The sequence below is a fragment of the Megalops cyprinoides genome, chromosome 3, assembly GCF_013368585.1.
Source record: "Megalops cyprinoides isolate fMegCyp1 chromosome 3, fMegCyp1.pri, whole genome shotgun sequence".
NCBI classification, from domain to species: domain Eukaryota; kingdom Metazoa; phylum Chordata; class Actinopteri; order Elopiformes; family Megalopidae; genus Megalops; species Megalops cyprinoides.
This window is the reverse complement of record NC_050585.1, coordinates 22436417-22454529: the sequence shown is the minus strand read 5'-3', so window position 1 is coordinate 22454529 and position 18113 is coordinate 22436417. Positions and strand designations below refer to the sequence as shown.

The window sequence follows — 18113 nt, the reverse complement described above, 5'->3', positions numbered from 1 at the left end:
GTTTCCAGGACAGCATGTCAGCATTGCAGCCAATCAGGCCGCGCTGAAACGTTGAGTTTGACGGCCCGTTAAAACAGCTTTCTGAATAAATACGAACACAATCAGGTTTATTAGCCACGCAAAAAGTGGAAAACATTTGTAAGATTAAATAAGATGGGATACGATGACAAAAGTATACCTATGTTAAAATGGTTTGTGCTTCAGTAAGAAAACACCTAAGACAGATGTCTAACCAGCAGGACAGGGAGCCAGAGATTCAGATGGGTGCCTTAAATAACACTAGGCTGTCAAGCAAGACACAGCTCCTGAACAGGAAAAAAGAACAACATGTGTCCAAAAACCACCCACATTCTTTGAAGCAATGAATAAAAACTCATTTTGGGATTTAAGGGAAAAGTAAACAGCCTAAGAGATCATGGAACATTGGCAATTAAACTTGGAAATATTCAGGGATAGTTTTTTTTTAATCTCTAGAAACAAAAATTAAATATAATCACCACCCATCTGACTTGCCCCTTACCCTGCTAGAGCTTTAAGTGAAACTGCAGGGGACAATCAGGTCGAGGGCTTGATGGCTTCAGCGCAAGCTTCCTGAACCATAGCAGGTCTAACCTGCAGTGGACCCTGCTCAAACCTCTCCATCCTCTCCTTGAAGTTGAGTGCGTCCCTGACATCAGGAACCAAGATCTCATTATACCAATATGTGAAAGTAAAGCCAAATTTGACTCCAGCAGCTACTGTGGCATTTGTGTCTGCAGTAATTCTCTAAAGGTCTGCAGTATTGTGCGGATGTGCGAATGTGCGAATATTGGCCTTTCTTACTGAAAACAAAGTTGTTACTTCTTACCAGCTTAGCATACCACTGAATACATTTGTTCACTACGCACACTAAAGAGCAAACAGGTCCACCAAAACACACACGGAAATATATTCACCGGCTTTGTTGATTTTAAAATGACATTTGATTCATGGCACATTAGGGGGTTAATTGTATGACTTCATTTAATCAGTGTACACTGAAAGCAAAATAACACAGTTCTTCACTCAGGATTGGAGAGAGACATGGTTGCAGACTAATACCAATGCTCTTCAAAATCTATCAGTGGACTACAGTGAACTAGATCTGCATCCCTGGGACTCATTCTGCATGGCAAAGAAATTAAATTCCTTCTCTGTGCAGAGGACTCTCACTCAGAGTGGTGCCTGCAGCAGACACTGTCACTGCTAGAGTGGTACTGTCTTTCGTGGGCACTGGCAGCAAATATGGACCTGATCGGATTGATGGCTTGAAAGGCCAGATCACCAGAAAGGCCAGATCATTGGAAACCAGGTTCTGCTTCTGTCTAGAAGGTACCCCTCTGGAACAGATACCAAGTTATAAAGTCTTAATTTCCAACCACGAAACATGGCACATAATTCAGATTGAAATCTTCCATGTGGGATGCTGTAAAACATATTGTTATGAACACCCCAAAATGATTCCAGCAGAGCTGAGCTGAGCCCCCTGTCTTCACTGCAAAGCACTGAACCCCCATTACCCCCATTGAAAATGAAATTATATATATATATTTTTTGGCTACTTTGAAGAATCAAAAATAGAAGATTGATGCTGAGGTTTTGTTTCTGCAGCACTGAATTTTCTGTCTGGAACCAGCTATTGCATCACAATATGTAATTATTAATTGAAAACGGAATGCAGCATAGGTACAAAAGCCCTTCCAGCAGTTTGTCCTCTCACAGCACAGAATATTCCAAAGAAAACAGTTTTTGGACAGTTACATGGCATTAAAATTTTCAAGATCTTTTTTTAAAAGATTTAAAAAAAATATTTAAAGTCAAATTATCAATATTACTAACAGTGTCTTTCTTGTTTTAAAAACAAAAGTGCAGTTGGTATTCTAATTATGAATGATGCCATGCTTTAATAGACCTACTATCTCTGATCACATGCAAGGACATTAATTGGAACAGGGCTACAACAACCTACATTTTTCACGTAGTAGTCCCGTAACAAAGTGACCTGCTAAGCTGTGACTGAATGAACCATCCATTTTTAGAGACACATTTGCTTATTAGGGTCATCTTTTCAGCGTGCAGCTAAAACACAGCCCTCTTTATAGAACGACCATAGGCAGAAATCATATGGCTGATAAGCTATTGCTGACTTTTAAGGTTGTGCCAGCCTACACAGTATTTCAGAAATTTGTATGGCGTGCCCGCCCCGATTCCGCATAAGCCAAATTGAAAAGTGCGTCAGGTTGTCACACGAGAGAAAACGTGCTCCATAGGTTGTAATTCCAACGCATACCACCAGATGGCAGTCATAATCAAGGCACCATAGTCCTTATCTGCAGACATGGCTACTCTGATTTAAATGATCTATTAGTGTGACACTCTTCCGCAATCCTTAACGTGGCCATTTTCAGTTCTTTGGAACGTCATAATTAAAGACTCCGTTCAGATTGTCTGTCAATAAACCATAGTTACAAGTGAAAATCTGTTGAATACAGGCCACTGAAAATATGTTTTAAAAACTGAACTTGGGAAGTAAAAAAAAATAGGACAGTTCAAAAAGGGAAAATAATGTTTCAAGGGGTAAATGTTTTCAAGTTGTAAATAGGTACATTTGAGCAAAAATTTGAACAAGAAATTGACCCCTCAAAGTGTGAATACCATTTTTTTATTCCCGTTTATATCGATGAGGACAAACCCAGTGTACAATGTGCCGCTCGGCTTGGTGCAAAATCACAAAGTTTGAACAAAACCGGAGGACGTTTCACTTAAGAACATGCTTCTATTGTCACTGAAGAGGATAACACCGTGAAGCGGAGACCAGAATCACACCTAACATTGGTGAGGAGGACAGATATGAGTGACAGATCAGTCCACAGGAAGAATTTTCACATTTTTATAAATGTGGTTCATCTAACTCTCAGATGACTTCACATTCAGGGGTTCCTCTAATTTATATATTTGAGGTTTTTTTTGTTCCAGATCTTGAAAATGTTGCTTCTAACCTATGAGACTGTGTGCAGGATTCAATCAACGTTTGTCAACACTGACTAACTCAAAGATGCAATTTTTGCTTTTTCCAGAAAAAACCCTGAAAAACAATTATTTCATTAATTTTGGCAGTTGTTGGACTGGCCAAAATGAGTTAGTACAGAATAATAATAACACTCATATTTAATTGTGAGACAAAGTTATGGACAAATGTTGACTGAATCCAGCCAGGGTCAGAGAGGTTATTCGGAAAGGTGGGCAGGATAGATTCATGCCTTTCTGTGTGGTTTGACACATATTTTGTCTTCTTTCTAAAATGAATACAGGAGAGCCCAGACATGGAACAGCAGTATAAGAGCAACAGCTTTGAGCCTGTGGCCCTCACTCTCCACCCATCACACCAAGCCTTCCAATCAGCTCGCTGAGCTTAAGACTGAGCTCCCCAGGAAACCAATCATCCTCTAGCTCTAGAGACTGACCTCACCAGTCTGTAGCACATTACTGAATGCTACTACAGAGGAAGGAAGGTACCCACATGGGAACCACCTGTAAGTCACCTGGTGGTTCTTTTTTCTAACACCTGTAGGAGAATCAGAGAAGGCATCGTAAACCCACTGTTCCTTAACACCTATAATTATTACTCAGTGGTGTATGGACCCATTTTATTATATATTTTTATTTATTTTAATGTTGTCATTTGTTTTCAAACACACACACACATTTTGATTTTCTAACTCGGAACAATAAACACAGATCATCATTATTATTGTTTTTTCCAATATATATATATTTCCCTTGCTGTTTATCAATATAATAAGACATTGACAGATTTACTCTACAATTTTTTGTATGTATGTCTGGTTTTCAAATTTGTTGTTACATTTGAATTAATTCTTCTGAATATCCAACCCCATTTCAAATGAAAGTAAATAAAAAGCAAACAAAGACTGCATTACCCATGATCACCAAGCCTAGTCCCTCCTAAGAGGCCAGTGGCCAAGAATAATGCACGCCTTCCTCCCTACAGCCCTCCCCTCCAACACTTTCAGAGAAAACCCCAACAAACAAACAAAAATAAGTAAATAATAAATAAATAAACAAAAACACAGTTATGTCAATACAGCAATTTGGCTCCCATTTCAAAACGTTCAGATCATTGCTTAGAAGGACAGGAACAGAATTACTTCCCAAATCTCAGTGGGACAAACATCACATAACATTTCCACTAGCTGAATTCACCCTATCACAGTTCTGCCATCGCCCACTGGTGTGATTCAGGTAAATCTGTAATCTCACCTTCAGTTCTGAACAGACAGGTTTAGCACTGTTGTGACCTTTGACAGATTCTGCCTCAGTGGCTTCATTTCACACAATCTACTCCCAAAGGTGCAAACAGACAGAGCCCCACAGCATCAAACAAATTAACTGTAAACATCTAGAGAAATTATTAGCAAATAAATATTCTTGTTGAAAATAAATATTATCTGTTCAGCAGTGGGGGGAAGGGGTGGGGGGGGGGGGGGGGCATGGTGAATTTATAGCTCTCCCTGTTCAGTTTCAGTGTCTTCATAGGTTCCCTCCTGTATTGAAGACAAAGAAATACGTTGACAGGTTGGAGCAAATCCACATGCCCCCCCCCGTCCCCTTCCCCATCTGGTTCCCAAGCACCCCCCAACCCCAAATTCAAGACAATGGTATCAGTACATAAAAGATAACACCACCCACTCCCACAAAAAACAAATAAATTAATACACATGTACATCGTTTAATGTGTCATTTTATCGTCTTGTTTGTTAAGCACTCGTGGGACGACCCTTCAATGATTTGGTGACCCCCCATAAGGATATTTACTGACGTGTTTATTTTCTTTGCAAATTCAAGGTCTCATGCTTTTTCTACCACCAAAGACTGCAAGGACCCCTGTTTAGGCTGTCTTTCTGGATGCCTTTGAATGTTTAATTTTTTCCATCAAACTCTTGCATTCCATTTAAGCAAATTCCAGATTTGACTTAATTGATCATAATTTTTTTTCCAAATTTTTAAATTTCCTTATAACTAAAAAAATAGGACCCCCCCTTCCCCCAAACACCCCCACACTAAATCACACCACACAATATAGATATTTTTTGTTTAACAGCTATAGAGATTATGTTTAGGTAAATCTTTTAAATTTGTCTATTTTTAATTAGTTGTCAGCATCACAGAGATACACAAACATTCTGATGAAGAGTTGTTCTGTTAGTCATTGGAAGTATGTCTTTAAACAGTTATTAATTGGGATATAGATTCAGGTTTGATAATACACGCAATGGTCACAGGTTTTTTTTTCAAATTTAGGTTATGCTTCTCTTGTCTGCTGATGACCCTGCATCTGTCTGCTGAGGATTTATGTCACTTTCTTTTGCAGCTGAAGAGGTCTAAGTTCAAAGTTCAATTTCTGAATTTTTTTTTTGTATCTTTCTGAGTCAAAATCCTGAAAGTTGTACATCATCCACAGCTTTGACTTTTTGGGGGAAATCATGGGGACAAACAAACATTCAAAGTAGATTCAACCTAAATCGCAAGAGTAAGACTCCCAGCGCAGACAGAACCCTGACCCAACCCAAAAGCAAGTACTCCAAATACACTAGGGAAGACATCACTGTTGCAGTTTAGTACGCTATGCATAAGCAGTCAGCAATGTCAGTAAGACAACTGCATTATCTTTGGTCATTTTCAGGTTTCTTTGTTATTTCTTGATTTTAAAGGAGATGGAGTGGACGTTGTTGTGGTCTGTGGCGTAATTAAGTCTTTCTTCTTTTCAAAGACAGAGAGTGAGAGATTTACAGATGGCCTCTAACACATGCCTGGCCACACACCACAGGGATTACAGCTCTGACCCCTCCCACAGTTAGCACTCAATTAGCTTCTGTGTGCATTCTGTCTCCGCCCCCAGTGTGTCCTATACTGTTGTCATGGGAACGGCTTGCCCTCACCTTCTGGATTCACAAAGGCCTAATCTGTCAGGATACAGTAGGGATATTCCCCTGAGGGAGGGGCGCATACAAACTCCACAAACACCCTGGTATACACAGACAGACAAACATGCACACACACATACATACTGGCTATGGATGGGCTCATGTATGGTGTGTATGGGTGTTGAATGGGGGTTATTACAGACTATGGGGGCTGCAGAGTCTGCTGGTGTTCACAGCAGTCGTGGGGGTGTGGGGTTTCCACACCAGTGAGCGAAATCTCATTCAATTTGAATCAATGCTGTTTTCCACCTATGACCCTGCTGCCCGATCGCCCTCCTGCCCAATCGCACTGTGAGTCTCACCCTACAGGACACAAATCCATGGCAGTGTGCGATTACGTCATGGACTCAAACCTTCACTTGGGAGCCACATTAGGGTGAGAGAAAGTTCCAGAAAATCGGGGGAAGGGGTGTCACCGAGAACGGAAGTTGGTATGGGAAGGTCCAGGCTGGGGTCAAACCAGTGCGATTCAGCTCTGAATGCTGGGATTGCCTGGAGTAAAAAAGCCCATTTCTCCCAGTTGCATGGCAGTGAAAACTAGAGAAGGACAGAGGAAAACAGCCGAACACGGCGTTCACTCTGGAGTGGCAGTAAACAGGACCCTGAAACAGCACGACGGCCATCTGTCTGCTTTTCACACACAAAAATATAGACATATATACATATAAAATATAATCTATTTCTATTTCTCAAAAGGCTCACAAAGAAAAAGGCGGCAACTTGAGAGAAAAAAAGAAGTAAAGAAAAAAATCAGCAAGGACAACAAAGCCATCTCTCCAGCACACTGTAGCACTTTTTCAACGCTCTGATATATAATGGGATAGCGCAGCATTTGATTTGTGATGCCAGCTCCTCTCAGGCATCTTGGTGTGATTCTTTACAAAACAGAATACACCTGTTGCTGTGGGGGGTGTAGCAGATGGGTTCGGTTGGACGCTTTGGATTGGTCAATGCAGCAGGTCTAAATCCTGCCCCCCTTGTGCTGTCTGACGAAGCAGAGGGATCAACGGTGCATTCTGAATAAGGTACTGACGTCTATTATCTAATCATTACTGTCTTGTGCTTTACATGGTTACAATTGGTAAATGTGCACTGACCCGTTTAAAATTTTCGTGTTTGAATGGCCTTATTCCCAATTCTGCCCAATACTAAGGGGCCAAAAGAGAAGTGCTGAGGGGCACATCTGGCCCCTTGGTTCCAGCTGAATTCAGCTGCCAGTGCTGGGTGTGTCTTTGTTGCCAGTGCTGATTCTCTGAAGGCTGGGCAGACGCAAGCCGACCAGTCCGGGGGCGCACTCAGCTGCCACCTCATTGGTCATGCTCACTTCCCACAACGCCCCCCCAAAAAAGACAGAGTCAAAGCTGTGGATGGGACTGTACCTTTTTCAGACAAAGGTGACACAGGAAGCTAAATTGCGAAAATGTCATTAGATACATCTTTTAACTTTATGAACATTTTCTCATTTCTCACTAGGGCTTGTTTTAGGCTGATGAGTTCGCTTGCAGGGGCTTATTTCCCAAATCGCACACCACATCTGTCTGACACTCACTGGGATTGTGGCTGCATGCTAAAACTGCAACAAACTGCTGGCCTTTGTTCACAGCTCTGACTGTGAAAAACTCAAAATGTTTAATTGTCCTTTCACTTCACCTTTTTATTTTTAAATTTTTTTGTGGTTGTTGCTTTTACTCTAGTTATGGGATACTACTTTAGCAATTATCTGTTTAAGTTTAATAATTTATTATCTATTTTTTTCCTTTTGTAAGCATACGTATACATATATGTGTTATATAGACAGCATAATACTACACTGCTATTGAGGAATGTTTAAGAGATAAGACGCTAAATAAATTTAAAAAATAGAAAACAACATCTACATACATTGGTCCATTTCTACAGTGGCAGTTCACAGAAAGGAAGTCCTCAAACAGCAAGACAAAGTAAGACTGACAGGATCACAGGAAGGAAGAGAGGGGGACAGGAAGAGACAGACAGAGAGAGAGAGAGAGAGAGAGAGAGAGAGAGAGAAAGAGAGAGAGGAGAATATGGGTTAAACAGCCAGCACCTCCATTAAAGGAGACTAACTGAAATCCTCTGTGATAACATTAAAGAGAAACAGCAATACTCCCGAGACAACGAGAAACTCCAATGAACAGGCAGTAGTTTAAATCTGAAGCAAAAATAAATCAATACAAAATTAAAAAAATACAAACACACACTCACACACAACCTACAAAAACCTTATATCAGAATAAAACTCTACAAAAACCAAAATATATATATATATATCATATCATCATAACCTGTATATAACAATAATCGCCTTGGTCTTGGTTTTGTTGTTGTTGTTGTTGGTAATAATAATGTGATTAATCAGAACAATATAACTATAGATAAGAAAAGCAGGAACTATTTACAAGAAAGAAGAGCACAGACCCACAGGACAAAGGGAACAGGAGCCCAAAGCTGAGGGGGGGTTTGGGGGGGAAGATGGGCTGGGGCTGGGGGCTGGGGGCAGATTTAAGATCTGGTGGGGGGCAGTAAATTAGCAGGTCAGTCGGTGGTTATTTGTCTTTTTTCTTCTCTTTTTTGTAGGGTCTTTTTGTAGGGTTTTCTGTTGCTGGGTGTTGGGTGGTCATGAATGCTGACTATTGTAGAGGCACCATCCATCTTAGGTGCTGAAATAGACTGCAGAGAGAGACAGAGACAGAGAGAGAGAGTGAGAGCGAGCGAGGGAGAGTCAGACGGGACTCGAGGAACAGTTTGATAAGCACTTAAATTTCTCAGCCATGTGGCACAACAGGGATACCATAAATTTAATTTTAACAGTCATCTAGACTACCGATTAATTTTAACAGTGATGCAGAACGCTGTGGTTACATTTAACAGTGACGTAGAATATAGGGGTTACATTTAACCGCAATATAGAATATAGTGGCTATATTTAACAGTGACATGGAATGTTAGGGAAAAGGCAAATATGACTGTATTGTGCATTATCTGACTGATCTTCTTCTTACCGATGACAACGATGAGGACAATCACACATATCACTCCCAGGATGATCATCATCTGAGGGAGGGAGACAGAGAGGGGGAAAGGGAGAGAGAGGGGAGAGTAAGTGAGAAAAATAGAGGGATACAAGAGAAGCAAAGATAATAGAGAGAGAGAAGGAAATGAGAAGAGAAAGAAGGAGAGGGGGCAAGGGAAGGAGAGAGACAAGGAGAGGAGAGAAGGGACACTTTGCAGTTACTGCATTTATGTTTAGTAAAATCAGGGGTGTGAGTCACTCTAAAAAAGGAGGTGCTATATTGAGTTTCAGCTGAGTTTGTGATCTCAGAAAGAGAGGTGATCCAAGCACAAAAATGACCTTCCAGCTGATGGAGTTTGCAGGTGCAGATAACAGCTCTGACACTTAGAACAGAGGCTAATGCCACTGTTTGCTACCTACTTGATGGGAAATATGGGTGCGTTCTGTAAAAGTTCCACACTGATTCTCATTTGGACATCACTTAATTTGCCTGAAAAGTATGTCTAACAATGCTACAATGATATGGGCCAACAGTCCAGTAACAGAACATGAAACATAGCTTACTGCAACACTTTGCTTGTTCAGTTTCCTCTTCTATGACAGTTTTTCCTTGACATATTAGCCTTCTAGCTAAACCTTCAGCACTGTATGTGTATGCTAATGGTGTTTATCCTGCGTATGAGTAATGGCTGGAGAGCTGGCCCCTGTCTAGGCCTTGGCCTTCCTCACCTTGGCATTCTTCCACCAGTACTTATTCTTCAGCTTGGCGGCGCTGGTTTCAAACTGGGAAGCCCCAGCCTGCAGTGCATCGGCCCGGTCGTCCAGTTCCGACAGCTTCTGATCCCTCTCCAGAACCTTATCCACGTTCACACGCATGATGTCCACAACCTTGGGGAGGGGTGAGGAGAGAGAGACAAGGAGGAAGACAGAGAAAAGGGAGTGAGAGATAGAAAAGGGAACAGGAGAGAGATGGAGGGACAGAGAGACGGAAGACATGGTTGGTACCACTCTGTTTTGACAGTACATTGATGTTCCCTGGACACAAACACATCGCATAAGCTGACACTTAACACTTAACACTGACACATAAGCTGGCATCATTAAAACAGTGTGTTATAGCTGTGCTTCATTAATGCAGTACATTAGTGTAATGATATTTCATTAATAGAGTGCCTTAGTGTAACAGTGCTTCACAGCTTCACAGGCTGAGCTAGGTCACACTAATGTTTAAAATGATGTATTTATAGGATTTCATAGATAGGAAGCCCAACACACAAGTACAGTGTGTGTACATGTCTTTGTGCATGTGTGGGTGCACATCTCTGCCTGTGCGTCTGAGAGTATATGTGTCGGTGTATGCACACGGATTTGAGTGCATGTGTCTATGTGGGGATGTGTGCGCAGGTGCATGTGTGCTGTATGTGTCTGAGTGAGCCTCACCTCGTCCACCTGGGCCTGGGTCTGCTGCAGGCGGCGATTGCTGGTGAGGTTGGGAGGGGGCTGGGGTGCCTCTCCAGCGGCGGGGGCAGCGGCAGGGGCCGGGGCAGACCTGTCAATCACGCACAACAATGTCAATCAAGTCTGTTTCCTGTTAAAAGCAAAGCTTTCAGACACACACTGTCAATCCAAAAAAAAAAAATACTCTCTTAAAACAGCCCTCAATCCCTTAAATCAACTGTCAATCACACAATTGAAAACACCAAGGCCAATCACAATGACACTGTGTTACAGAACTCTCCAAAATCTGACCAGTTCGACCTGTCCATGTCAGGGCTCTGGGCCACTGGATGCAGCTATTAAAGCAAAACTAAACTTGTCTTTACCCAGGCTTGAAATGGTTAGAACAGGCTATAAGAAGCCATTGAGGCTGCCTTCATGTCATAATCTACTACCATGAGATTTTTCAGTATTAGAATATCTACTCTCTGGCTTATTTTTGGCTGTGCCATTTTTTTGACGGAGAGCGGCAGGCGCCCAGGGTAATGTTTCACTGCATGCTAAAGGCCTGGGATGCGTGTTACCCATCATGCCGTGCTGCGCAGCAGTGACTGCGCAGGTCTGCATTCCATGCATCACGTCTGCAATGTGCAGCTCCGCTCAGCTGCTCGATGAGCACACAGCACTGCCTCTTTGTGCATTTGAGCGAAATGTTCTACATTCATACAGCACGCATAAGCACCTGACAGTCATTGATGATCTGCTTACACTCTCTATGAAGTATGCTATAGAAATACCATAGTTATCTTACTGCCTTTGTATCTCTGTAATGCTCCAGTATCACAGGCTGCCCACACAGCTACTGAACCAGCTAGAAATAATTAACCCTTTGCACATTTTTCACTGTATGTCCTCCACCAATCACACCAAGAGAATTTGCCAGCTGGCCACAAACTAAACCAAAATGCAAAATTTTTAACAATATTTTACACACCGGAGTGTAAGCTTAACTGACCTCAGCTGGATTTCATCCTTGTTAGCCAATTCCTGCTGTCACAAAATGTTTAGAACAAAACTATTATCAGATGGATGACCACATGCATGATAACCTCCTACCTTCCCATAATTAAATAATGTAGCTCACAAACGATGTGCTGTTTAAATATCACTGTTTCAAACCACCGAATGTTGGAGTTGGAGCTACACAGCGCTTTGCCATTTCACCTTCCGTAATGTGTGGCAGAGTAATGTTTTCTCCACATGAAATTAGTCAAAAACCCAACACTTTCATTATTGCAAAGGTGTCTTTGAGCCAGTTGATAAAATTAAACTGCCTCACTTTTCTGTCAAACCATGTTAATCTGAACTGAATGCTTTGATGGGTGCTTAAGTTAAGTATCCTGCCATTTGACCCATTCAAGAGAGCACCATGACACACTATACAGCAGTTTTTATTGGCTAAAAAAAGAGCTGGATAAAAGACAAAAGGCACACCCATTATAGCTGTTCCTTTATAATCCTGTGCATACAACACTGGGAGACAGGTACCTCAAGGTAAGAGAATGTTGAGGATCTAAGTGTACTTTTAATGGTATTTTTATCATCTGCTCTATTACTATAAAAGGTGGATAAAACGGTATGCATTTCCCTTTAAACCCCTAGACTCAAACAACCACAGCGGTCCAGTGAGCACATTCTGTGGCAGACAGCTCCAACAGCAAGGACAAGGACGATGGTTAGAGGGAGAAAGGGACCCTTCTGGGAGGCTGTGTGAATATCATTTTAATGTAATGTACCCAACTCTGAAGTAGGTAGTTAGCTTAGATAACACATCTTAAAATTATGGTCATCAATAAAAACTATTATCTGTTGTCTACATACAGACAAGCTAGAATGAGATTTTGATTTGTGGAAACACTCAATCATGGGTGGCAGTCACTGAGGAGTGCTGTCAGTCAAACAACATGATTCTGCAAGCTTCTGCAAATCAGTCACATTTCAGGTCACCCATGACACAGCACGATAACATGGTAGCATTTCTGTACCTTCTGTGAGCATACACGGTAAATGCAGCTTCTGTAAATATGCACAAAATATTCCTATAGCTTACTCATGTTGACATACATGTAGCTTGCTTATGTAAGCATATATATCACATGTCCCTGCGTTTAGCTTCTGCAAGCACAGGTCAGGTGTATAGAGCTCAATTTTTTGGATGATATTATGGGAAACGTGATGTTACATGTGGCTCCGTGGATTACAGACGTAGGTTATTTGGTGGAGAGTGTTTGCTGGCTGCGGCATACTACATGATTTTATTTGTGCGTGGGCCATCTGTACATCCTGTGGGGACTGTGCTGTAGGGAGTGTGAGGGTCCCACTCCTTCCAGAAAGTAAGCCATGCCAGTCCCATAGGGAGAGTCGCAAAACAGGAGGACCCAAATATGAGCAACATCCAGGAGGAGCCAACAGCACCCCATCTGGAGAGCATGTACATGTAAACACGCAAATACACACACACACACATAAAAACATACACAAATATTCTGCACACAAACAATACAGATTGACACATGATCTGCACTCAAAGATGGGCACACAATTCGATTGTCTTTTACATGGCCAACATCTACATAAAAACAAAATCTATGCAGACAGATGAATACAATCGCAACACATACACTGACACAGCACTGAGGAGAACAGAGCAAGCCAGCACAACACACGGTCACGCTGACGCACGACTGAGGTCAAAACTGCCAAAACACACCCTCAACGGGCAGGGTCGCAGCTGCGTCAACAATATATAACAAAACGTTCTACTCTTGAAAAATGTTAACAGCATACATTTCACTCTCAACGCAAGCACGCTGCATTGCTCTCTGAATGGAGCGATGTTGAGCTGGTTACAAGACGACAAAATCTAAAACTTCAAAGCGGGTTTATTAAATGAATCAACAATTTAAACACCCCTGAGGCCAGAGTGACCAAACACAAGAAAGTCATGCCATCCTCGAGAAAAGAACGATTTCGATAGGTTACTGACAACTGAGAGATGTAACACATGATTGCAACATCACGCTCCAGCCACCAGAGGGAGACAGAACCCTGTATAAAGGTCACCTCTAAGAGCTCCCATATTAATCCCCCCGTAGCTCGCAACAATCCTTGTGGGTTAAATCTGTTCGCATGCCTTTTTCAGACAATATTGTTTGCACAACGTTTGCTAAACCGGTTCCTGTGGCAGGGCCACACCGCCCGTCGCGCACGTTAACTTGGAAAAAATATTCTTGTTTGTGACGTCTCCTTCGAAGATGCTGATGATGGCGTTCGGCTGTTTTTTTCCTGTCTCGTTTACACCAGCTCTATTTATAGATGGCAAATCCAGCCCTGTCTCCTTTCACCTTCACTCACGAAACCTGTTAACGCCAGCGTCAGGGAAACGAACTGAAACAAATAGGGGAGGACTGAATGCGTTGTCGACACATGTTAATATTCACTGAAATGTAGCAATCTGTCATAGCACTCAAGTGGCACTTGTCATTTTAACTACATCTAAGCAACACGCCTCCGCCCCAACACAGATAACGACCAACAAATGATTTATGCATGCCAAGAGGCATGCAGATACATACACACACACACACACACACACACACGACCATAGCTCTTCATGCACCGTCGAGCACACTCTAATGAGCAACACCACACCTGAACTAAAGCGCCAAGGTAGTCTGCTATTTTTTGAACACACTCGTGTACGGTGTTTAAAATCCCGTCATGAACGATATTCATCCACTGTAACAATGATTCGCTGGGGCAGGCTCCCGAGAGCGAAGGACACAAGGCCTCCAGAACGTGCGGCCATATCAGGACTGAGAAAGTGATCAACGCAAACTTGGTTAGACAGAAAGAGAGAGGGGTGGCTGGCAGGTAGTCAGAAATTCGAGGAGTTGAGCATTTTGCAGGACAAAGGTATTGGTGATAGCTAAACCGAATTCAAACATGGTGCGTAGCTGTATGCAGAGATGGCTTAAGACTTTAATGTGGTAGTTAGACACAAACAGGTGTACGAGCGCAGGGTGAGGCCTGCATTAGAAACGCGTGTTGATATATGTTTCACATCCAGAAACACAATCTTAACGCCGCTGGACCGTTTTGGTATTTCAATGACAACGCGCTGTTTTAGTCATTGCTGAATGGGAGCATGGGGAGCCACGAGGGATTGATCGTGTACAGCCAGATATTCGGTGAAAGGGTGTACGCGGGTCACACAATGGCGACAGAGACGGGAAGAATACGATTGTGGAAAAAAAACATGAGCGTCTGATAATTTCGTTTGAGGCCAAGGGTGTCATGATCGTTTTTAATTTTATAATAGCCTACAAAATAAAAACGAAATATTGCTTGGTTAATGTAAACCTCTGCCTACTTTGCATGTCCGGTGGTGGCGTATATTTTTTCAAATGTTTGTAAGTAATGGATGAGACGCAGAATTAAGCATCAAAATGCAGACAGGTATCCAAGGGGTTAATAAGGCTACACCCCCATACCATTCAACCAGGGCTACGTGGAAAGGCGTTCATTCGAAAACCGTGAATCATCAAAAATCATACGTGATTTATTTGATTATTATCGTAACCATTTCATCATTGCGGCCTTCCGATGTTTACTGAACAAGGAAGACATCTGTATCAAAAACAGTCAGATTTCGGTCTGGTTCCTGGCACCTTTTCTTTCAAGCTCTGCTTTCATTGCCAAGCGGTTCCGGAAGATGTACTGTGGGGAAGCGCTCCTTGGAGAAGTCCTGTCACCCCCACTAAGGCGTATTGGAACCGACCATCAATCAGACATCATCATCATCATCATTTAAACCGTGCATTGTGCGGAGCGGAAAAACAAAATATCTACCAATAAATTTAAAAAATGAAAACTACACGAATTTTGTGTTAACCGTTGTAATTGTAAAGGTAAGTGTACGGCTCAATACGCTGTCTGTGGAGAATGTGATGAAAAAAGACTCCCACGGCCATCTTCTTTCGCCATGGAACACCTGCGCCCTGTGTAAACCGCCGCACGACGAGTGCTGTCGCGTGCAGCTACATGGATATCACGATGTGCAGCTGTAGAATCGCGATTTCCTGTTACAACTGGAATATATATATATATGTAGGCTACATGCTCTCCTGTTGTGTCAATCGCGATAGAACCGAACGAAAAACACCCCCACCTCCCCCATTTTGCAACTATGTCATTGGATTACCCATGCCAATTAGTAACATGACCAAATTTTTATTAAATGTTTATATAGCCTATATATATAGCCTAGTGTGTGTGTGTGTGTGTGTATTTAATCGTTTATAGTTAGTTATTGACATCAGACCACCTCAATAACGCATTCATTTTGTTTAATTTCCCGCGTGCAATGACTATACAACTTAACTTTATAAAATAAAATAAAATTATAAAATTATATAGGCTATAGCCTACATATCCAAATAAATAAATAAAGAGCAGCCCATTCCAATCAAACCAGTCCAATCCGGTAAAAACGCCTAAATTTCGCCCTCGAATCAGCGTGTCCAAGAAACACAGATCTAGATCTCCATATTGGAAACACATTAAATATCAGATATAAAACATCAAGCAATAAGTAAACACATTTATTTCACCAAATACCACGCCAGATAGGCGGCAGTTATAAGGGGTAAACATGTCTCGATATAAGCCTTGTTGAACTGAAAAAAATGCTATTTACAGTCCACAAAATATGACCTTATTTATGTGAAGTGTTAGCTACGTTATTAAGAAAATTATCTTATACGGAACAACAACTACGCATATATAATCGATCTAAATAAAGAACAAACCAGATTGACCGGAGCCGCTAATTCGTGCACAGGGGCCATTGCTCATTTATTTTTTTCTAATCAGCCTAGAGGGCTAGCAAGCTACAGATAAACTGCGCTTCTTTCTCCACTGAACATGACAAGCGCATCTAAAATGGCATGCAAACATTGACATTCTAAATAATGAACACATGTAATAGTTGTACTCACATCTCTTATTGCGGATTATTAGTGTATGCGAGTCCAACCGGAATGTAGGTTTAAATGGCTGAATTGAGGATTGTCTGAACCGTTTTTTCTTCACTCTCCTTCTCCTCAGACCGACTCTGTCCTCTGCTGGTTCTAAATACGGGGGTGATTATGTTTACAGTGAAGATGCGCTTTTGATCTCGCTATCACAATTCGGTGTGGTTCGTTTCTGCTGCACCTCGCCTATGCTTAATTATTATGGCAGGACCGCTATACCGCTAGTGTCCTCCGTGTCACTACGTACACATAAAAAATAGACGCTCGGATTAAGGGAACAAAGATGGCTTGGTGACGTCATTCGTCATCCGGGAAGCTTCAGGTTGGGAGGGGTGGCCGTGGGGATGGAAGAGCAGCTGGTGAAATGGCGACGATTTTTAACAGACAGAAGGCATAGAGGAACATATCACTTCTTCTGATGCCACGGACTAAATCTGTTTGTCCGGGAGTCGTGTTTTATGTGCATTTAAAGCATCAGTGTGTGGGGAGACAGGTGTTAGGGGATCCAGCAAAATGGCGGTCCTGGGAGGGGGTGGGGTGGCTGCTCCCACAATTCCTGCTGAAACCCTCTTTTTCACTGGGAGTAAATTCGTTCTTGAACAAAGTCAACTCAGTTAAAACATGTACATTTTAATGCCATTTGTAAGTATGTGTGCTTCGCACTGTCTTAACAGCTTTGTAAAAAATTAAAAGCGATATGACTGTTTTAGAGATCCCTTTAACCAAATTTAAGAAAGTACTACAGGCTATGATGCCAACATTCTATCACAGAAGTTGAGTTGTAGTGGGTGCTGTAGTCATTTATGAAATGGAATGCTTGTGGAGGTAACCGATGACATATAATACATTGTATCATAATACCAAAAAAATGTCCAAAAGGGTTGGCAGCGGTGGGATTCGAACCCACGCCCCCGAAGAGACTGGAGCCTTAATCCAGCGCCTTAGACCGCTCGGCCACGCTACCGTATGCATAAACAAGTGCATTGCCGTCTAGATATATTCGTCAGTGTCAGTGAGGAAAAAAAACAGGTTTTATTGCTTATTGGGTTGTTTCGGTGTATTTTTATTATTTTGTGTAATTGCTTTATTATTCAATGTTCCGTGTGTGAGTTGTCATACACCCAGCTGCAGGGGCGCTGTTGTCATCAGTAGCAAAACCTATATGCTTTTTTCCCTTCGTGTCCACATCCATATACCGTAATATTACATACCGGAAGCCCTGCCCATATTTGGTCAATCACGCAATCGTACGCGCCCACTCAGCGAGAAGCACACGAGACTCGCCTGTAAGAAGGGAGACCCCCGGGGCAATTTCTGGCCTGCATGGCTGAGCAAGACAGGCAATAAATAAAAACGTGCTATACGCACAAACAAGCACTTTTAAATAATAAATGGCAACCCTTAACTACCAGCAATGACACCAGCCTTTTGGGTGCGGTTTTTTGACATAAAATAAGGCGTATCAACGTGATGCTTCAGACAGAATGTGCTGGCAAAACAGTACTATTGCACGTATCGAGCAAGCCA

The 18113-nt window shown here is 42.0% G+C and overlaps 1 protein-coding gene and 1 non-coding gene across 2 annotated transcripts; both read right to left on the bottom strand.

The window, feature by feature from the left end:
- Positions 1-8325: 8325 nt before the first annotated feature.
- vamp2 (vesicle-associated membrane protein 2) lies at positions 8326-16879 on the bottom strand. The gene is made up of 5 exons (XM_036524051.1): positions 16551-16879; positions 10495-10603; positions 9784-9942; positions 9044-9095; positions 8326-8711 (listed from the first exon to the last, which is right to left on the bottom strand). Coding segments are annotated over exons 1-5 (339 nt in total). The 5' UTR covers positions 16553-16879; the 3' UTR covers positions 8326-8694.
- A 589-nt stretch (positions 16880-17468) lies between these two features.
- trnal-aag lies at positions 17469-17550 on the bottom strand. The gene has a single exon. It is a non-coding gene; the product is annotated as a tRNA-Leu (tRNA).
- Between the last annotated feature and the right edge of the window lie 563 nt (positions 17551-18113).

Excerpts from the sequence above, each read along its gene's own strand:
- vamp2 (XM_036524051.1), bottom strand. Across the intron at positions 9,943-10,494 it reads CCCAGGCCCAGGTGGACGAG|GTTGTGGACATCATGCGTGT; the intron begins GTGAGGCTCACT and ends CCCCTCCCCAAG. Across the intron at positions 9,096-9,783 it reads ACTGGTGGAAGAATGCCAAG|ATGATGATCATCCTGGGAGT; the intron begins GTGAGGAAGGCC and ends TCCCTCCCTCAG.